This window comes from Camelus ferus, chromosome 5, assembly GCF_009834535.1.
Source record: "Camelus ferus isolate YT-003-E chromosome 5, BCGSAC_Cfer_1.0, whole genome shotgun sequence".
Taxonomy (NCBI): domain Eukaryota; kingdom Metazoa; phylum Chordata; class Mammalia; order Artiodactyla; family Camelidae; genus Camelus; species Camelus ferus.
In genome coordinates, this window is record NC_045700.1 from 84,829,281 (window position 1) to 84,851,728 (window position 22,448).

Here is a 22,448-nt window from a genome sequence, read left to right on the forward strand (position 1 = left end):
TAAAACCAGTGAATTTTCTCACTCAACAATATCCAAAATACCAATCCAACAAACTAAATTCAAAGCAAAACCGAAGGAAAAAAAATAATACAGAGTTGAAATAAATTATCACAGAATAGAAAAAACAGAGAAAATCAATGAAATGAAAACTGGTTCTTCGAAAAAAATCAACAAAATTGACCAAAATTTAGCTAGAGTGATGAAGAATAAAAAAAACTCAAACTACTATAATCCAGGAATGAGAAGGGCGACATTACTATTAACCTTATGGAAATAAAAAGGCTCATAAAAGGCTGCGGTGAACAATTACACGGCAATAAGACAAGCTAGATGAAACAGACAAACTGCCCAAAAGACACAAACAACAGACAGTGGCCAAAGAAGAAACAGAAAACTTGTAACAAGTAAAGAGATTAAATCAGCACTCAAAAAACTTCCCAGGACAAAAAGCCCAGAAAGGACCAGATGGTCTCACCAGTGAATTCTTCCAAGCTGAAAGTCCGAGTCTCTCGCAACTCAACAATAATAATACAAAAAAACAATTAAAAATGGTCAAAGAACTTGAATAGATATTTCTCCAGAGAAAATATACAAATGACCAACATGAGAAGATGCTCAACAGAGCTAGTCATTTGGGAAATGCAAACCAACACCACAGTGAGCTACCACTTCACAGCCACTAGGATGTCCATGATAAAAATAAAACAAGACAAAACCAGAAAATAAAAAGCGTTGGTAATGATGTAGAAAAATTAGAACTCTTAAACATCACTGGTAGGAATGTTAAATGGTACAGCAACTTTGGAAAACCGCCTGGCAGTTGTGCAAAAAGTTAAATACGGAGTTACCACGTGACCCAGTAATTTCATTCCTAGGTATGCACACCCAACAGAATCGAAAACTTAGGCTCACAAACTTTTACGCAACTGTTCACAGTGACATTATTCATATTAGCCAAAAAGTAGGAACAACCCAAGTATCTATTAACTAATGAATAGATAAACGAAGTGTGGAATATCTCTATAATGGAGTGTTATTCCACCACAAAAAGAAATCAATTATCAATTCAAGCTACAACACAGATGAAACTTGAAAATAGTACGCTAAGTGAAAAAAGCCAGATATAAAAGGCCACACGTATGGTTCTAGTTACATAAAATGTTTAGAATAGGCAAATCTCTGGACTCTGAAAGCAGATTAATGATTGCCAGGAGCTGGAGGAAGCGGGAATGCAGTGACTACTAACGGATACAGAATTTCTTTTTTTTGGGGGGGGGGGGGAGGCTGATAAGAATGTTCTGGAATTGGAGTATGAATAGTTGCATAATCTTGTAACTATACTATAAAGCCACTGAACTGCATACTTTAAAATGATGAATTTTATGGTATATGGATTACATCTCAGTTAAATATATGTATATATACAAACACACAATTAGATCCACAAAGACACCAATCCATAATAAACTGAAAACTTAAATACCTGGTCCTTCACCATGTATGGTTTGAGATGGTTTGAGGAGCACTGCATCTAAGAGATCTATGAGTTGTTGGCTGAATGACTGGTTCCTAATCTTGTTCTCCCTCCACCTCCTGTCTCACTCACACGTCCCCTTCTCCTTCATGGGTCAGGGATGGCGGCTGCTACAGGGCTCATGTCCCCTGTATAAAGACTGCTTTCTGGGCGAGCCTGAGCACCAAACCAGCAATCATGACAGCACTGAGAGCCCCACGGAACTACAGACGGCCCCAGACTTATGATGGCTCATCTTCCGATTCTTCAGTCTTAACGATGGCGGGAAAGTGACACACATTCAACAGAAACCGTACTTCGAATTCTGAGTGCTGATCTTCTCCCAGGCAAGCGATGTGCAGTACAGTCCTCTCTCGTGAAGCTGGGACGTGGCAGCCGCGGCTCCCACTCAGCCCTGCGACCACACACTTACAACCACCCTGGGCCACACGGTCATTCTGTTCTTCACTTTCAGTGCAGGGCTCAATCAATTACATGAGATATTCAACACTTCATTATAGAATAGGCTTTGTGTTAGGTGATTTTGCCCAACTGTAGGCTAATGTAAGGGATCTGAGCACACGTAAGGCTGGCTAGACTAAGCTATGAGGTTCAGTAGGTTAGGTGTGTTAAATGCACTTTCAACTTACGTTGGGTTGGTTTATCAGGAGGTAATCCCATTATAAGTCGAGGAAGATCTGTAGTTTAAAGTTAGACCCTAACTAAAATTGATCCATTTTTAGGCCTAAAACCTGTACTGAATTAAACATTTTCTATTACCAAACAATCAGGCACTCATGAACAACTTTATTTAAAATGTCCAACAGGAGTGAACAGGGGAGGTAACTATAACAAATACATTCCAGAAGCTACCTACCATCACGGCTCCGTTATCCTGGCCCACGAATATCCGTCTGCTATCATGATGGTAAGTCATAGCAGAGCAAGGAGCTGCCAGAAAGACAGAGACCACATTACAAGCCAAGCTAAACATGTCACTGAGCCATTGTGCAAAGGACAATACTAAAGAGAGCTATATGACCTAGATTTAGAAAAAGGCAAAAACATTTAATTTAAAAAAGTGTTATTAAAGTTCTTCCTGTTATTTTAGTTTAAAATTTTAACTTTAACAATCTTGCAAGTTATTCTGATAACTTTGAGTGAAGCAAGCCAGCATTAGTTTCATCTGACAGAAGCTCCTACCTGCTTCTGGAACGGTCTGAGGACCGGTGCTTACAGAGGGAGCTGTGCTCCCCAAACTCGGCAGGTCATCCTGCCCTGCCCCCTCCCGCATCACAGGTAAAACAGCAGCTGGCATCAGGGGAAAGAGGGGTTCCTAGCATCACAATTCCCTTTCCATGGCAAGTGAGCAAGCTGGGAAAGCCACTTCGGGATTAATTGTTTTTCTTCCCATGGTCAAAAAATGTTCCACTTTGTAATGACACATGCATATGACCCCAGCTTGTGGGAACTGGCGTTGTGGGGGGTAGATGTGGTTCTTCGTCCACAGCGGTGTCATGTGACTGGGACGGACCCTGCCTCTTCTCCTGCACACACCTCCAGGATCTACCTGTTCTTCCAGAAAGCATGGGCCAGAGAACGAGCTTCAGAAAGGAGAGACTCTAAATCATCTTCTGCTAGAAATCAGAATTAAAGTGATTTAGAAAATGGAACATTTCAAAAAAGAAATGTTTGGATTCACTTCAGCCTTAAGAAATTTAATTGACCAAGGAAAGAAGTGCATGCCAGGAGGGAAAAAAAAAAACCTGAGTATACTCTGAAATAAAACTTCTTACAAAAAAGTAAAAGAAAAAAATCTTATAAATGAAGTTACCATTTGAAAATAGTTTAAAGTTCTCTACGACGGTGATAGTCTTCACCAAAGGAAGAAAATAAACTACAATACTAGATTGTACCCAAAGGCAAAAGCATAGTTAGCTGCATTATCAGACTATAGAAAAGGGCTATTTCAGCTGCATTCAAAGAACTACCTAGTTCAACGGTAGATAACAAAACTGTACACAAAACAATTAGAACTGACTACATGTCTGTACACCCTCATCCATCACACTGATGTTTGAAATTATAAAGGAAGATCATGTTTAAGAATTATAACCACAGAGATACATGTATCTGCACACAAAGTGCTCTTTAATAACCATGCATAAAATTATCTTCACCAAATCAAATCTCTTTGATGATTTTAAAGATCCATTGTCGTCGCTTTGCTTGCTTTTCAGCTGGTACTAAATCTTAATGCTTTAGCTTTAAGCTTCTTTTCAATTCTTCTTATGCCCAGTCCTATACCATCCTTTACACAAGTATGTAAAAATCTCTCCTTTGTGTAAAAATTACAATGTGCTGACTAATTTTATAAAGTTGGAGAATTATCACATTTAAAAAAGAAACAAAAAAGGCTCCCTAGTTTTCTTGCTTTGTGTCTAAAAATGTCCTGGCTTTTTTCCTAGAAGGGAACCTTCTAGTGAGATCAGCAATACAATTTTTTTTAATGTGAATATTTGCATAGTTTTATAAATAAGCAAAACACAAATCATTTTTCAAATCAGTGGTGCCCTTTAAAAAGGCACCATTGCAGTCCAAAATCATATGCTTAAAACACTAGCTTAATAAACAAAGAGATCTTGGGGACACAGCCAGACTGTTTCATTTATGTGTTCCCTATGGCTGCTCTCTTACCGCAAAGGCAGAGGTGAGTATATTATTAGCACAGAGTCTAATATTTATGTCTGGCCCTTTGTAGAAAAAGCTTGTGGGCCTGCCCCACACTGCGGTGAGGAGCAGTTTTGGAGTCAGATGGGCATGAACTGGAATTCCAACCTTTGGCCCCAGTTTCCTTGTCTACTAAATGCTGAAAATACCATCCTTTGTATAGTGTTGTAATGATTTCATAGAATAATACCACCAAAAAAAAAAAAAAAGCATGAGGCACATAGCAGATACAGAAACTAAGAGTTCCATTTTTCTTCAGCTAAAGCAGATGTTGAGAGCTACTTTTGTTCCGTGAGGTGACACTGTGAAACATGGTTGGTGTGAATACAGCAACATTCTCAGGTTTTGCTTCCTGATCACCTCTGTCAGGCCACAGGCAAAAGTTTCATTTGGTGGATGACCACAGAAATGTCCTCACCGGGGTAATCTGCAGGTGGTTTTTAAATCCAACATGGCACTTTTCTTCTCATATTTTGAATTTAATTTTAAAGTAAAAGTCATCCTAAAACAGACAAGCAGTTATTTCTCATAATTCATTCATTCTGTTTCCTCCTGGCAGTGGTCCTGCCGTTTTACCAGGAGACATTACTCCAGCTGGAGGCAATAAAGAAGCATCTGGAGGCAGCCCGCTGTGCACGTGCACATACAGACATGAGGGTGTCATCCCCCACCACGGAGATGCTGTGACCTTTTCTAATTTTTACTCGTCTTTCCAGCCATAGCATTCTGGGAGCTACTTCCGGAGGGTATAATTAGGCCAAGGTGGTAAAGGATGGCAACAGAGAGAGCAAAGCCACGTGGCCAGGCCTGAAAGCCAGCAAGCGCGCACTGCTCCTGCTGGGTCCTGGTGCCCTGGGGGAGAAATCAATGACAAAGGTACCAAACATCTGGGGGAAGCACAAGCTGAGGAGTAACTGAACTAAGTAGGAGGCAAAAATCCATCTTGGCTTCTCTCTATCCTAAAGAGCATGAACTCCAAGGTTAAGGGCTAAAGCAGATGAAGCTGTGGCCAAAATATGAAGTGTGGGGGATGGAGAGGAGGGAGGAGTAACTGCAGGAGCATTAGCAAGACTGTCCACAGAGAAGACAAGCATTCCCCGGGCCGGGACCAGCGCCTCAGGCTGCTGCTTTCCCAGCTTTCCGAGCTATCCCTGGGCCACTGGAAGGAAGGAGTCATCCGTCTTAGAGAAGTCTTTTTTTTTTGGGGGGGGGGGGTAAAGGTTGGGCTCAGAGGCATAGGGTGTTCCCCCTTCCTCTGCCCGGCTTCAAAAAAATTCCAAAGTAAATTTATCAGAAGAGCTCTATAAACACATTGACTAAGACGTCGGCCACTTCATGTATCAGAGTAACCAAGGTTATGTACCCACAAACACACCTGGACACGGGTAACAGGAAGTACTACGGCTTGGCACAATAAATTATGATAAGGGTTTCAGATAGTTTTTTAACACGCTACACATATTGTAAAGTTTTATGGTTCCTTTTATAATAGCTATCTTTATACCTGCATTCCAAAAAGTGTATTTCATTTTCATTGCATGGTTTTCAAGACAGAGAAGCTGACCAGCCTGCCCAAGCCATCAGTGGAAGGTAGAACAAATGAAAATCCTGATCAACTAATAATTCTTTGTGAAAATGTTTATAGGAACTAAACCCTGCGTGTACCCTGGAATAAACGTGCAAATGAGAAAGTGCTAGCCAAGAAGGGACGTGCTGAGAAGATGACTCAAGCTGATTGTATGGAATCTGCTGAAAAACTAGCTGCTCCATGTTTGTGACAAACCCCACAGCCCTGGAATAACTCTCCATCTGGAACAACTGACAAGTGCTATTCTTTGGAGAACTTTAAAACAAGCCACCAAGCATGCCCCAGAGTCCTTCTCTTCCAGGGGGTCCTCTGAATATTGAAACCTTAACTGAGGAAAATCCCTCACTCAGGACCGAAACCACAAGGAAATCAGCAGCTAAGATGCCTTTCGTGCGGCCCCTGGGGGTAGCAGGACAGTCCCGGCGTGGGCCTGGGTGGTACCTGGGCATTTGTTTTCAAAAAAGGGTGAGGAAGAGGAGTGGAAGAGGAGGATGCAATGCTGCTTAGATCTGCAGGAAGGGTTAGAATTTAAATGTAATTTTATGTCACTACATCTCAAAGCAAACGCTTTATCTTCTGGGTTTATTTTTAGAATATATTTGACCACTGAGAAAAGTCTCCATTTAGAATGTGTTGTCACCTTGGACCAAATCTTCAGTAGCATCCAGAGTTTGTGCAGAAGTTGGACAAAAGACCGATTATGAAGGCGGGGGAGTGTTCAGAGCCCTCTTTTAGCGTCATTATCAGCTATTACCAAGTACAACGTCACCACTAATGTAAGTTGGCAAAATTAAGACAAAGGAAAATAGGGGGGAGGGGAATGAGGGCTTTTTCTTCTTTTTTCTCCCCCAGTTTTGCTCAAGTCAGCTTCAGTTAAGCCAATCAGCCCAGCCTCCTTTGCAAGAGAAAAGGAATTTTCCTTCAGTTTAACACGGACTTTCAGAGGCATTAGGCAACTGAGAGGCACATCAAGAAAATTGAACAGCACTTTCCAATTTGCCGTTCTGAAATCACCACAGACGTCAGAGACGTTTTTCTCCGGGGGAACAGTCCGGCTACTCACAGGCCATCGTGTGGTAAATGCTGGGCCAGTACTGCCCACTGTCTCTTTTCAGCCATACTCGGATGGTTCTGAGGAGAAAAGAAAAGAAAAAACAGTAGTCTTCAGTAATTTTATCTTCTTTTCTGCTCCAGGAAAACACTTATTTTAGCGTCATTACTATAGCCCAACTGACCTTATAAAGTTAATCAACTGGACAAAGTACACAAATGCACACACAGAGTATATGGTACACTACACTAGTCTATGTGCAGCCTATTGGCAAATATGTATACATATACACTGTGTACACGTACACACGCACAAATGATTTACAGTTACCTTCCGTATGACCATATATGGCAAGTTACACAGCAGACAGGCGTCCGGATTTCAAATAATTTTAATAATATGGAAACTGCTCATTATATGATGATATACAAAGAAAACAGAGCTGCTTCTCTTGGCAAAGACAAACTGCACACTTGGTCACTTGACCGAGCCAGATGAAGAGAGCAGCAGACATAAAGGGAAAGAACACGTTTCTGGGAACTGGGGGAGGCGTCCCCACGCCACAGCCACTTCACCAGTAATCCCCAGTCCCCCCGCCCTGGGAGGAAATGGTCCCCACACCAGTCTCCGGGCTCCACCTTTCATCAGAACCCACACAGGGAGATGAGGAAATCCTGCACACAGGCAGGAAAATGACACATGACCAAAAGAGCCAAAGTTTAATATTTTGGCTTGTCGCCCTGGAAGCAGTAAGGAGTATCCACTCACGAACCTCCCTGGTGCCCGGGCCTCTTCCTCCTCAGAACCCTTAGCACACAGGCCTTGGCCAGGCACAGCCCTGCTCCGCCCTGGCAGCGACTCCTAGCTCTCTCACTGTCCCTTACTGTCAGCTCTGTGGCAATCACGCCTGTATTCCTAGCAGAAACACAGATTCGGGCACACAGCCAGCGCTGAATTAACATTTACAACCTTGAACTAAACTACTGTAAGGCGAAATGTTGACGCTGTATGTTTCCATTTTATTTGAAGTTCAGGGCAAGTAAGACTGGTCTATGAGGATAAAAATTGCGATACTGGTTGCTTCTGGGGGTGAGGAGAGAATGCAAAAGGCTATGAGGGAACTTTCTAGGGAGGTGGTAAGGCTCTGGGGAGTTGGTGATATGGGTGTTCGCATCTGTCAGAACTTGCCCGGCTCTACTTAAGATCTTACAGATTATTGGAAATGGTAAAAGCAAATAAAGACCAGACGTTGACCTTCACGCGCCCAAATAAGCAAGACGACCGAGCAGCGCAGCAGGCATGATGCTGTTTCACGTGCGTGAGATCAGCCGTCTGTTCAACAGGCCCGCCTTCCGGCCGCTGCGCCCAGGTCACGGTGGAACCTCCGCCAAGCTGAATCACCCGGGACTTTTCCTCTACATCTCAGCCTGATCACAACTGGCCAGACCAGAAGTCAGAAACCAGGAGAGAGACAAATAGATCAGTGTGTGTCCAGCAGTTGAAACGACTGCTCTTGGTCACACGTTTTTCCATTTGGACTGGACAATCTTGTATATCAAAAAAAGGGAAAGAGTGGGGAGGGTATAGCTCAGGGGTAGAGTGTCTGCTTAGCATGCACAGGGGTCCTGGGTTCAATCCCCAGTACCTCCATTAAAAAAGGGCAGGGGGAGAATGAAGCCAACTTGTGGAGATAAACAGGAGAGCTGGAGAGTTCAGGTGGAGGGTCCTCGTGCCAGCTGCTCTTGAGGCCAAGCTACTTCCCTAGACTTGGGTTCTAAGAGGCAAGCTCGAGGTATTTCTGTCGTTTGCAATCAAGCAAGTGCCAATCCACAGTGTCTGCACAGCACACCGGGAAGACTCCCGGATGCAGTCTCTTATTGAAGCATCATTAAACAAACTCCTATGTAACAAGGTTCACAAGGCGAGACAATCAGGCAGACTTCTTCGTGAGTACCTATACTGTGACAGAAGGTCCAGGAAGTCCACGTTCACGTCCAAAATTAAAAGGGAAAGAAAGAGGGAGGTCAGACTAATGCAAGTATGAGCAGACCTATAATTTTTACAGTTTGGAATGTGACATCGTAAATCAAAATTTAGCACTCTTTGAGGTTAACATTTAAACCACTCTGTTACTACTTGTGGGTTCTTGGTTACTATTCATGATTATTTAGCTTTCTTCTTCCACAAACCTCAGAGGTGAAGACTTTTTCACGGTACAGATCTTTCTTGTTTGAAACCATTTAAATCAAGTTATGAAAAATACTTAATGGCAAGGGAAAATGTTCATGATATACTGTTAAATACAAAATGCAGTACAATTCCAGTTTTATTTTAAAATCGCACAATCTAACCAATCCTCTAGATCCAACTACCAATTTACAGGAAATGCAGAGAACCCAACAAACGCCCCCACGAAGGGTGCATTCAGCAAAAATCAAGATGGCAGGAAACTCTACAGACAAATGACCCGGTTTCTTCTATATAAAATTTGCAAGGGTGAAAAGCAGAGATGGAAAACCAGCCTACGACTAAAGAGGTTTAACAGACACATCAAGCAATCGCAGTGTGGAGACTTACTTAGATCCTGATTCAATCAAACTGTGACTATATGTATATTATTATGAAACAACTGAAAATATGAACATTGATGAGACGTTTGATTAAAAACACCATTCATTTCTTTAGGCTCATGCCTAAATGGTGTTGCAGGGTTTTGCTTGTTTTTTAAGAAGTAAGCAGCAATTCCTACCCAGGACACTGGCCCTTGTCTCTGTTCTCAGCATGCCTCCCATGGTCCAGCCCTCCTCACTCATGCCACAGTCCAGCCTCCTCTCAGGTTACCTGGTGGCCCTTCCCTCTGGTCCACTTCAGGCATGTCTCCTACTAGCTACACCTTCCAAGAAGCCATGATCCCACTGCCTCTGTGCTCAAAGCCCACCAGTGATTAATCTCAAATCAGGGGTTCAACTGATTCCAAGACCCAGACCCTGCATCCCAGCAAGCCGTCATCCTCATGTTCCCCAGATATGCCAAGCTCAGGGTATGCCCTAGGCCTTCAGGACCCACCCTACCAAGGACCTTTCTCTCCAGGCAGTAGTTCATCTGGGCAGCATACTGCAAGTTGGGTACCATCTCCACATGACCTCCCTCACCTGAAATAATCAATAGAAACTACAATGATGATCCTTAGGTCTGAACTACTAATACAGTATTAATTTTGTTGACTATATTTTATGTTACTTAATACAGAATGTTTACAGATACATTTCATTCCTTCAACATAGGGGATGAAACAGAAGGAGTTACAATAAATTAAGGGCCAACTCTCCTCTAAGCATTAAATCGGCTCAAGGATTCTACTGCACTTGCAAAGACAGTATAGCAAAGGCCAAAGCACGTGACGATCAAAGCATCATGCAGAACCTTCATTCACACAATATCTCAAAGGGCTTAAACCTGCTAAACCTGCTGTATCTGTTCCATCTTTTAAAGACCAGAATGCTGTCATATTCTAAAACCTCCCAAATCAATCTCAAAAGTTGTGGGTCAGGTAGGTAACTCAACAGAGGGTTCAGTGGCACATGCTCTTCCCCGTGTCCTCTTCAGAGAAGAGCTATTTCAGACGGCAGAGAAGTCCATTGTAAGTGGGAAGCCTTAAAGGTGTCTCTTCCGCCCAGTCACTCAACCTGGAAAAGCTCACATTTTAACTTCGCAGCTTCAGAATGATATATAAACTAGTCCAAGGTCAAAATGGGACCTACCTACTGAAACACAGAATTATTTCCTTTGGAGGACAGACATCAGTACTACCATTTGGTCAGCATCCAGCTGACACACTAGGAAATGGGCAAGACAAATTATCTATTGGGATTGTATTAAACAGAGTTGTATAATTTCTACTAAGTAATACAGAAATTTCTTTTGTACTGTATTCAGAATATGTCTCATTGGTTTAAAAAATGGTTGTAAAAACAGGCTTAAGTTGCACTATTTAAAAAAATCAACAAATTCCACAGTCCAAAAAAATGTTACTATTCAGTAAACTGGAGACAAAATCTACTATTCACAATAATACTGTTTAGTAATATTTTAGAAGAGCAAACTATTAGAAAACTCTAGATGCTATTAATACACCATGTGATCACCAAAGTGTCCAGATCAGATGGTTTTATTTTTACAAAACCACAATATTTTCTGCCTAGATGAATGTCTAAGCCACTCTCTGAACTGAGACGAAAACAGATTAACCGCTCCTTTAATATTCTGACAATGTTACACCCACTCACCGAAACTCATTTTATGTTCTTCTTGCTACTCAGTCTACCCATTTTTCTAGCAGAAGGCTTTTCTTTGATATTCCAAGATCATGTCAATCTGGAAAGAAAGTCTTTCCTTAAAATCAAAACCTTAGAAACATGTTCATCTTTGCCAAGCTCTATTTTTAAGTTATTTTAAAAAACAATAGTCTGGTATTTTTCCAAAAGGTACTTAGAAAGGAAATGTGTCATTTCTTTCAGAGCCTACCTCAGTGTTTGTCAAACTTCCTCATGCCGCTGCCATCCCTGGGGAGGGCTCTACCATCGGTCTCCTTTGCCCTCCTAGTTCGAGAAGCATGCACTTCCGTAGAGCTGCGAGGTTCCCCACGGACAGACGTCTTTGCGAAACAATAACGTGATACACACAAAACCCCTCTAGATGCACATCATGATCATGACCTTACCCGTCTCGTTGTTCAGTACGGTGAATGATTCACTTATTTTCACGATAAATGAAATGCCAAAGTTGGACTGTATTTCTTTATTTTAAACATTTCAGGCTGAAATGTGTTTAAAATGTATTGCTGGGCAGGGCTAAGCAAAGGAATGACTGAAAACAATAATGAAGTGCCATTTCTAGGGTTCTCATGATTTTTTTGCCAGTATTGTAATAAGAACTAATTTTTTGGCAAGAATTTTGCTCCATATAATGAGAAACACATTTCCTGCCTACTACGACTAATAATGATGGCAAAAATAACAACCATAAATTGATAAGAGAATTCCAGGCTTGCCAATGGATTCTGAAGACATTTTTTTAATAGAAGAAAAAAAGAACTATATATTTTTAAACAGTTCATATGAGCATTACTTAAAGGAGTAAAAATTGGGGGGAAACGTTAAATAATGAAATGGGTTAATAACACAATAATTCAATAGTTTGAATAGTCATTGAAATTAGTTATGAAAACCACAGAGCCATGAAAAAATGTTCATGAAATGTTAAGTTTTTTTTTTTAAAGCATAATATAAAATGATAGAACTAAATTCCATAAGCATGCTGAGTCAGGCGGGGCAGGGCGGGAGAGGAGGCTGATGAGGGGCAGTAGGAGAGAAGGGAGCACATCTGTGAAGCAGACAAGGACTCTGGCTCCTGGAGCGGAGCGGTGGTCCCCAGAGAAAAGATGAGGAGCAGCTGAGAAGCAGGAGGCCAGCAGGGCCACCAACAATTAAACACCTCCTCCTTAACCCTGAGGCACCTAAGGACTTGTTTTGTCTAATTTTCAAGAGCAGCTATCTCAAACTGTGCATGTCACAAGTGTACTCCCTCGGAGTGTGCCCATTAAATCTTTACCACTGAGAGCAAGTGAGGCTGCAGAGAAACAGGAGTCAGACCAGAGCTCTGGTACAGCGCAGGTACCAGACTGCGAGGCAGTTTCAAACAGGGTGCAGACAATTTCCTCTTCTCAGTGTGGCCGATTCTAAGGGCTCTGTGGTCCCTCACTGAGGATCTCTCTACCACGAGTCAGGCCTGGAAGTCTGGAGCATGTCGTGCCCCTGCGGAGTCTATCAGGGGACTCGATGCACCCACAGAAGTCAGTACAGAGGGGTGAGGAGGACCTGGACACAGCACTGGAGGTGCCAGGTGAACAGGGACTTGAGAGCATCAATCACTCCCTGGGAGCAGTGAGCAGGGATAGAGCCAGCAGAGCTGGGCAAGAAGTCAGGCACCGAAAGGCAGGGAAGACAAGACACCGAAAGGCACAAGACCCACTGGCCTGAAAGACACAAGGCAATAAACCAGGCCTCTTCATCAACATGTCTCCACTGAACTTCTTAAAGTTCACAGCAGTGAGCTGCAGTGGCCTAGACCTCCTGCATTCTACACACACACCAGGAGTCCAGAAAAGCTGTGATCCATAGAAGACATGACGCTGCATCCTCCTGGCAAAGATGACAGCTGAGGCCTCTGTTCTACACTTAGGGAGGCAGAAGCCAAGAGGGAAAAGTCCTGAAGCCAAACAAACCAACGTCAGCACTGGGGCAGCTTTTCTGACTCCGTCTACTTGTTCTGCCGAAGATGATGAAAATTCACATGTCAAAACGTTACCAAAGTAAGTAATACAAAGTGAAGCAGCTTTATATGGTAATTCATACATAAAACAATGTTTCAAGGCAATTCAGAAAACGCCACATTTCATCCTCCAGAGCAGGAACTCCTAAACAATAAGAAAACACGAAGTATTAAATTCCCTTTTTTCTCCAAATAAATACCAAATGTGGAAAAGTCTAGGTACAACTTCAAAGTTTTCACTTAGTTCAAAGAAATCCTGACGTCTTGGTTAAATAGGAACAATGATTCTAACAAACCTCTCACCACCTCAAGATCAACTTCGGTATGCCATACAATATGTAAGTGCTCAGGGAAGTAAACAACAGAAACGGGCTCGGTTCTTCACCCCTCCCTACCCGTGCCCTTACAATGTGATTCCATCAAGAGTGGAATCTATTTCTCTGACCTTGAATGTGTGCTGGCCTGTGACTTGCTCTGGCCAGCAGAACGTGGCTGTAGTGCTGGAGTGCCAGCTCTGAGTACAGAGGCCCTCTCTCGGAAGCCTGCCCCAGTTACAAGAACAAGAGGGGCTAGCGTGCTGGAGGATGAGAGGTCACACAGAAGAGAGCCCCACTGTCCCAGGTAAAGCCATCCTCCACCAGCCTGTGGCTAGCAAGCCACGTGAAAGAGACTGGCCAAGATGAGCAGGACCAACATACGTAGAAGTGAGCCTGGCTGTGACCAGGAGGACTGCCCAGGTGACTCACAGGCTCATGAGCAAGGATAACATGAATTTTAAGGTGATTTGCTACATAGCAATAGCTAACTAATACAGGGCTTTCTGTTCCAAATAGTATATCTTCCATAATACTTAGGAACTGGATCTTAAAATTGGAAATAAAAATAGCATTTGGCATTTACTGAGTGCCAAGAATTTCAAAGTACTTAGTAAACAAACAAGTCCACTTTAACTTTTAACCAAACTCTAGGATCCTCACTTTGCTCAGAACCTAAAGAGGTTACTGTAAAAGCATATGACGTCATTACTGTTGATTAAATATCGTTCAATATTTTCATCCTGTCTATCAAGGATAATAATTCAGTGTGTTCTTTTATCTTACTACAGTAGATACATAAAAAGCAGACTGAAAACCACAGGCCGGATGAACTATCTATTCCAGGGAGATTAATCTGCCCTTTGCTCACAGAGACTCCTGACGATCAGAGTAAGTAGAGAGGCTCCTTTTATTCTTCTGGTCCTTCTGTGCTACTCTCTCAAAGAGCTGATTAAAAGCAAGTTAAAAGGAGACTTTAGGAAATCACCCAGTCTATACAGCCTCATCTACTTAAGCTACAATACAGTAGAGCAAAGATAGATTCAAAGCATGAGTTTTCTTCTCTCTCAGACCAGGAGGCATCTTGTGCAAGTCATGATTAACATCACTTTTAAACCTATAACTCCATTAGAACACACATTTAGGCTTGATACATGTTATTTTCCAGTATGATTACCTTGAAAATCGTGTCCACAGTTTGATAAGTAGATTCAAAAAGCACACGAGTGTTTCTGTAAAGTCACAAGGTCAAGTTCTACCTCGTCTGACACATCAGCATTTCCAAAACCAGATCTTTTGAAAAATTTCTCAAAAAACACCCTAGCCATCCCAAAATAACTAAATTAAAGCAATTCAACCATCTACAAATTATAAACTGATATACAGGGATTATTTAATCAATTTAAAAGAATATAGAGTATAGCACCTGTTACAAATTAATTAAGCCCCAGGTCCGGTTTCTTTTAAACTCTGAGCAAATAGTAAGTCTGAGGGAATCTGATTTTTCCAGTCACTCTCAAGATTGCTGATGCTGTTTTAAATACTGGTAAACCACCGCACATTTCTGTCACTTACTGCAAAGGATATTCTTTCCTAGTCTGACAGTACCTCCAGAGTTACTGACAGAAATGTGTAGTTTTGACTAATATAACATTGTAAATCAACCATACTTCAATTAAAAAAAAATTTTTAAATAAAATGACTCAAAGTGAAAAAAAAAACTGTAATTCTGGTAGCTGGGGTAGTTTCTATAACATTAAGATGTTAGCCTAAAAGGGAAAAAGGAAAGGATATAGCACAATCTGCTTTTATCAAATAAATAGCAATTCCCTTCCAGCCAAGTCTCCTGATCTCTGCCCTCTTCATTAATGCTGGGGAAAGCCACCTTTCCCCTCTGATAACAAAAGGAGAAAACACTAGATTTTTACTGAATTGATTATCTAAACTGAAAGGCAGGGAAACCAGCCTCTCTCTACAGAGGAGAATTAGATGGGCTTAGAAAAAATTAACATTTCTATCACCTTTTACGGTCTCGGGGGAGGAGTCCTGGGCACAGTGACGGTGACTCTCAGACTGCTGATTTCTGTCCTAGGAGGAAGGTACCTGCGCCAGCCCCTAAATGAGTAATGCTGCTCCAGAGGCCAATGGCTGGTTTCTATCTGCAGATGTTCTTTTTCACTTGAGGAACCATTCCTGCTGTTATCTTTTCACTGTTAGCATCAAAATCATTTTTTGTGACCTCTGCCACCTAGGAGGGTAAAAGCCGTCACAACCCGGAGGAGCAGAAGCAGTCCAGACAGGACGGAACCAGTCAATCAATGCAGGGTCCACGCAACACTGCTTCTTGAATTAAAAAAAAAAAAAAAAAAAAAAAGGTTCAAACTCTGTCCACAGCCTGGAGGTCTTGAAGCACAAGGATAACCTAACCCAAAAGAACACAGCTGGAGGCAGTAAGGAAGGCCTGTTTTTCCCTTCTGGTCCAGGCTTCTTTATTCCTACCAGGTTTATTGATGGATCTACTCTAACATTTGAGAGACCACTGAGCACCTACTTTCCTTCTGGGAGTCTGGAACTGGGGCACGTGGGAGGCAGAGGCTGCCTTCATGACCAGCCTCCAGTGAAAACCGTGGGTACTGAGTTTCTTACCACTCGCTGGCGATGGCACTTCACACACGTGCTAGAACTCACTGCTGGGGGAACAAAGCACCTCCTGCGTGACTCCACAGGGCCAGGACTCTTGGAAGCTCACGCCTGGTTTCCTCTAGACGTCGCCCCATACCTCTCCCTTTGTCTATCTTTGGTGTCCTTTTGCTGTAATAAATCATGGCCTTGAGGATGACCGTTGATGGCAGTCTTCCTAGTGAATCAAGGAACTGGAGGTGGTCCTGGGGCTCCCTAACACAGCAGGGCAAAGACTTTAGAAGGAAAAACTTGTGACTGACGCGACTTGAAAGTGACCAAATACGGAAATGATGAACAGGCAGGATCTGAGACAGTTATGAGAACTTAGGGTTGTAAGTCACGCCCAAAATGGTACTGCCCTACGCAGACAGGAAAAATTGCACGTTATTTACACACACACACTCACCGACATAGGCAGCAGAGACAGCTTTAGCTTTTGATGAGATCAAAGCAATTAAATGGAAAATAAATGGGAATGAAAATAATGGCCAACATGTATAAAGCGCTTTCTCTGCACCAGGCACAGTTCAAAGAGCTCTGCCTCTGAATTCATCTAATTTGCACAAAACCCTATGAGGTAGGTGCCGCTACATCTCCGTTTTGCAGATGAGAAAACTGTGATACAGAGAGAATAAGTAACCCACCCAAGGTCACAGGGCTGGGATTCAAACTCAGGCATTCCAGATACAGAATCTTTTCTTAAATATGCTGTAAAAAGAAAATGATCATAACAACGAAAAACTGCTCTAACGACAGAGGAAGAAATTCGTTCCCACCCCGGCTTCCTGCCTTCTCCTGTCTTCACTTAATTTTGTAACGCAAATTAAAGAGTCTATTTTTAGGCACTGCACAACAACAAAAATACAGCAGTTAACAGTCTGGCTTTCTGTATAAACGAAAAACTTCTAGCTACGCCAGGTTTCCTCATAAGCATGACTTAAAAATCAAGTTGTTTATTCGATTATTTCCATGTGAACAGTTAGCAAGTACACAATTTTTCCTTCAAAGCATCTTAATATGCTGAGAAACATCTAAAAAGAAACAAATATATTAAATACCTTATGAAACAAACAAACAAAAAAAGAAGATGCTACCAAAAATATTTTAAAAGTTGGTTTTCTGTCATCTTTATTGCTTATCAGCCTAGCAACATTCCAAAATACCTCAAAACATATAAGATCTGTCTTTGCCTGACTTAGGCCAGGTAAAACTGAGTTTCTTGCAGAAACCAATCTTGGCCCACAAGCCCCTGAAACAAAAGGATTAGCACGCGTCTCTCCAAAGTCTGTTTTTCAAAAATGAAGACAGCAGGGCCACAGCCTTAACTTGATTATAAGTCTTTTAATAAAGTTTTTACCTTTTGAAAATGCTATCCTACCACCAACTGTCTGAACTTTGGGGTGCCGTCCACAGCAAAGAAGTTCAAAAAGCAAACGTGTCGAGGGAATTGATTCCCGCTGTCTCACCACATTCAGTTCTGTTCTGAAAGCAGTCTCATTTTCTGTTTCCCCCACCAGGAAAATGACTGCCGTAGCTCAAATTCTTAACCGTATTACTGAGGTTATTACTTTTATTTTGAGAGTTTTCCTGACTAGAGAAGACAGTCACACTTGATTGGCTCAAGAGTATTTTTGTTAACTTCAAGAATTTAGCACTCTTACACTTTCCATGCTCAAATACTCTAGCTCCAAAGTGCAGGTGACTGAAAACTAAAATTTAAAAATACTAATTAAGGTTTCTCGAAGGATGAAGTTAAACAAAAGGGCTTAGGGTGTAAATTACTTCAACAAAATATAAATGAATGCATATGAAAGAGCAGCCCTCTTACCTGTTAACCCTTCATGGCACAGTAACCCCTGAAGGTCTCTGATTAGACCCCTAAGTTCACATCGTTACCAATGACTCCAGGTATGAAGGAATTACGCTGAATATTCCACATTGGTTTATTACCCCTTGGGGGAATTACCTGTATTTAGTTCTATCATATATAGTTTGGTTTGGGGGGGGAAATAGCTGGGTATACATAAATATCTACAGGCAAATACATCCCAGAAGCTGACAAAAAGGAGGACGAAGTGTCAACAGTACTCTCTCCCAGCGGGTCTCCACAACCAAGCACCAGGAAGAACAGCCCTTCGTTAGTGTGCAGCAGTGGTCCACAAAGTGTGGTTCCTGGACCAGGAGCATCTGCATGGACATCGCTGGAAACATGGCAAAAATGCAGGCTCTCAGGACTCACCCCAGACTTACTGAATCAGAATCCCTGGGGTGCGGCCCAGCTATCTGTGTTTTAACAAGATCTATCTCCATGTGATGCACACTCAAGTTTGGGAACCACTGTCTAGAGAGACCAGATAAACAAGTACATTAAGCCTAGACCCGGATTTCTCAACCTCGGCACTACTAACATTTGGGGCTAGACAATCCTTTTCATGAGGGACTGACCTGTGCATTACAGGACGTGGAGGGCCCTCTACCCACCAGGTGCCAGCAGTCCCCTCCTCCAGGCGTGACAACCAAAATGTCTCCAGATTATTGCCAGATGTCCCGTGGAGGGAAAGGGCAGAATCCTAGCATTTGACACTTGCTGCGGGAGTCGTCAATCATCGATACCGCCTGGACTCAGGTTCTCCAAACGTGCAGAACAACAAGGTGCACGGCAAAAAGAACAGGGCCTCAGAGTCAGACCTCGGTTTAAACCTCATGTCTATCACTTACTAGCTATGTTACCTTGGATAGTTACTTCAATGTCTTTTGTGCCCCAGTTTTCCTAATAGTCAAACGTTCATTACAATAGGATGCTTCCCCCACATATCCCATAAAACTCCTAGCTGGGTTTGGGACAGCATCTGCAATTAAGTGCATTGCTATTTCTGCAGTAAAACGAATGAACATTCACACCACAAAGGATAAATAAAGATTCACATAGTCTCATCTATGCAGCTCAAGTTTTAGCACCAATGAGTTTTCAGGCCCAACTCACAAAAACCAACAAAACACACTTGACTTTTAAAATACATTGCATTTTGGAACTGCAGAGAAGAGAAGGCGGCTGTACCCACCTTGTGGGGAGATGTGAGGACTGGAGGCACCACATACAGAGATCTCATTCTGCACTGAGAGACGGAAGGGACTTTTGAAAGGTTAACTATTGTTACTTCTGAAGTACAAATTCTGATCATGTCATTTGCTTATTCTGAACTCTCTGATGGTCCCCCACAGCTTGCAAACTAATATCCAAATTCCTAAGAGCGGCACCCGAGGAAGATCCTTCTGGAACTGGACACTGGGCCTTCCAGCTCTCAGTATGCCTTTTGTTCCAGACACCTAGAAATAACTGTGGTTCTGTACGTCTGGCTATTTCCTCCCGTCCTCTCCCTCTGCCTGCACCAAGGATGCGCACCCCTCCTTCCTTCACCCAGACCATTCCTCTCTGCAACGACATCTCTTCCAGGAGGCTTTCCTGGAAGCCCAGCCCTCAACCAAGAACCCTCCGTCCTCTGTGTCTCCCCAGCACCCAGGAAGCCGAGAGTACAGGGCCATCTCTTCACCACACCATCCGGCCCTTTGGAAACAGCAATTTCAAAGTCAGTTTTTTTTTTTTTTTACCTACAGACTTGGCACAGGCCGGGCACACAAGAAGTGTCCAATAAATGCTTGTTTGATGAATGAAGGCGATCAGTGCCTGCTTCCTCATCAGGCTGGTTCCTTCAGGTTGGGGGCCATAAAATAAATGAATCAGAAGTTTTGTGAGGGCAGGTGCTATGACTGTTGATCCCTGTTGTATCTCTAGGGCCTGGCACTCACTAAGTACAGTATTTCTAAATAAATAAGTGAATAAATAAATGACTGAGGACTTGCCTCATATTTATGACAACGTAAAAACAAAACAAACCACCACATACAACAACGACAGCAACAACAACAGAAACCCACAGCCGTGAGCTTTCATGCGTATCATTAAGTGTAGCACCTGCTAAAAAGAGTGTCCTACCTTCCAGGTAGTTCCAAAGGCCTGATAAACACAAATTAGAAACTCAGAGCCCCAACCCTAGCCTGGTCCAGTCATCGGCCAGGTCCCTGCTGCGTCCCAGTGACAAAATGAGCTGATGGGAGGCTCCCCCAGAACATTTCAGTCCCACAGCAGCTCAGTAATCACTTTCCATAAAACACTGGTCAGCACTGCTCCTGGCCAGTAATCTCAAACATTCAGCAATTTACTCAACACACATGAGTCATGAATAAAATATTTTACTGAATAAAGACAGCTAACTTGTATAAAGCACTGCCTGCATCTATGATGCAAATATCATTATTTTGTCCTTCGTTTTTTTTCACATTCTCCTCTTTTCCCTGTGGCTCATGCACCCCTCCTTCCCCCCTCCCTTCCTGCTCTCATATCCACACCCAGGTCCTACCAATCACTCCCTACCTTGTTTGAGGTCAACTGCATGTAAACTGCCGGCTCACAATAAACTCACTCTAAAGCAAAATACAAAGGTCAAACAGGCGCTGGGGGCTTCAGGTTTCCTCTTCCCATTCGGGACAGGTCCTTTTCAAAGCTCCTGACTTCAAAAGACAGATTACAAAATGCTGGACTCCGCCTCTACGCTAGAACAGCAGTACCTTCCTTCTTCCAGAAAGTCCTTCCACTTGTGTAACCTCGCCACTTGAGACCACTCATCATACTCAGGAAGCCCAGTTTCACACAGTCATTTCGTCCAAATTTCCATGGTAAAGCCACTAACCTTTTAAACTTTTAGGGTTTTAAAAACGCTAAAGTTTTAAAGCAAATAATCTCTCCAATCCAATCACACAGCCCTGGGAAGACCAGACAGCTGGTTTAGGGAGTCCTGGGTTGTATTTGTAGCGTCACCAGTATCTCCGTGCCTCTCCATGGGCCTCAGTTTCCTCTTGGGTAAAATGAGAAAATCGAATCAGATCAGTGCGTCCCAAAGTATGGTGGGCCAGACGTCTTGGTACAAGACAGAGCTGACTAAAGGTTCACACAGATTAACATATTTTAGCTATTAGTTTAATTTTTTACAAGTGACAACTGGCTTTCCATTAATGGTGGACATGGAAAATTTTCTTTAAAATAAAAGCTTCGCTTATTATTATTTTAAGTCTTTTCTTAAGGAGTCACTTTTAGAGGGGGAAAAAAACTACTTTGTATTTAACAATTCAGGCGGTTCTAGCAGCTGTGGCAAAATAACTGATCCAGGGACCTGGTGTAGCTCGAAAGGGGTGTAAACAAACCCCTGCGTAAAGCTGAAAGGAAGGGCGTGAAAGTCCAGGGAGGTTTTCTGCCAGAAGGGAATCCCTGGCACCAGGTCCTGCGGTAACCAGCCGCCAGTCCCGGCGCCCGGAGAAGGCAGCTGGGCACTGTCCGCGAAGGGCCAAGCAACCCCCAGGGGTCCGGACGCTTCCAGCTCCGAGCGAAATCCCACAAAGGAGAGGAGGCGGCGGCGGGGGTCCCGGGCTAGAGGGATACCGTGGAGGTCCCGGCAGGGATGGGGGTCTCGGGCTGGCCGAGCGCAGTGGACGGAGATCGCGGGCCGGAGGGGCGCGGCGGGGATGGAGACTCGCAGGACCCGCGGGCTGGAACCGGGCGGGAGTGGGGGCATCCTAAAGGCCAAGGAGCCGGAGGGGGCACAGGATCGCGCGACCCGGGGGCCGTGGACGCCCCCATGCGGAGAGGGACGAGGCCGCCGACCCCCACGGTCCCCACACCCGGTCGCAGGCGGGAGCCCGGGCCGCCCCCGTCGCGCCTCGGCCCCGCGCAGGACCCCCTGGCCTACCTGTCCTCGCTGGCCGTGATCACGCCGTCCTCCTTGGGGATGAGCAGCGCGGCCGTGACGGCGTCCTGGTGCCCCTCGATCTTGCTTAGCAGCACCGGGCGGCTGCTCTGCGGCCTGGAGTGGATCTCGGCCGCCATGTTCGCGCGGCGGCGGCGGCGGCCTCCTCGGCGGGCGGGCCATCAGCTGACGGCCGGGCGGGCGGGGACGCGCCGGTTTGGCTTTGGCTCCGGGGCCGCGTGGGTGCCGCGCCGCCGTAAGTTCTCGAGTGCTGCCGCCGCAGCCCGTATTGGCTAAGGAAGTCGCGCATCTAAAATTACGTGCCGGAAAGAGAGGCCTGTCGGGGCTCGCCCCAGAAGTGGAGAAAGTTTCAAAGGTTGAAAAGTAAGGTCATTCCCGCGGGAATGAATCGAGCAGTTGGCGGTGAAGAGGAACTGTCCCC

The 22,448-nt window shown here is 43.8% G+C and overlaps 1 protein-coding gene across 2 annotated transcripts in view; it reads right to left on the minus strand.

Annotated features, from left to right (window-relative positions):
- WDFY1 (WD repeat and FYVE domain containing 1) overlaps positions 1–22,211 on the minus strand; it is a 43,617-nt gene extending 21,406 nt beyond the window's left edge. The window contains exons 1-3 of one of the 2 annotated variants that reach the window (XM_032480344.1): positions 22,010–22,211; positions 6,895–6,962; positions 2,391–2,464 (exon numbers count right to left, since the gene is read on the minus strand). In XM_032480344.1, coding sequence (XP_032336235.1) covers positions 2,391–2,464; positions 6,895–6,962; positions 22,010–22,146 — 279 coding nt within the window. In that variant the 5' untranslated portion in view covers positions 22,147–22,211. Of the gene's footprint in view, positions 1–2,390; positions 2,465–6,894; positions 6,963–18,653; positions 18,677–22,009 lie in introns of those variants that run through there. The other variant, XM_032480345.1, reaches the window with a different exon arrangement.
- Between the last annotated feature and the right edge of the window lie 237 nt (positions 22,212–22,448).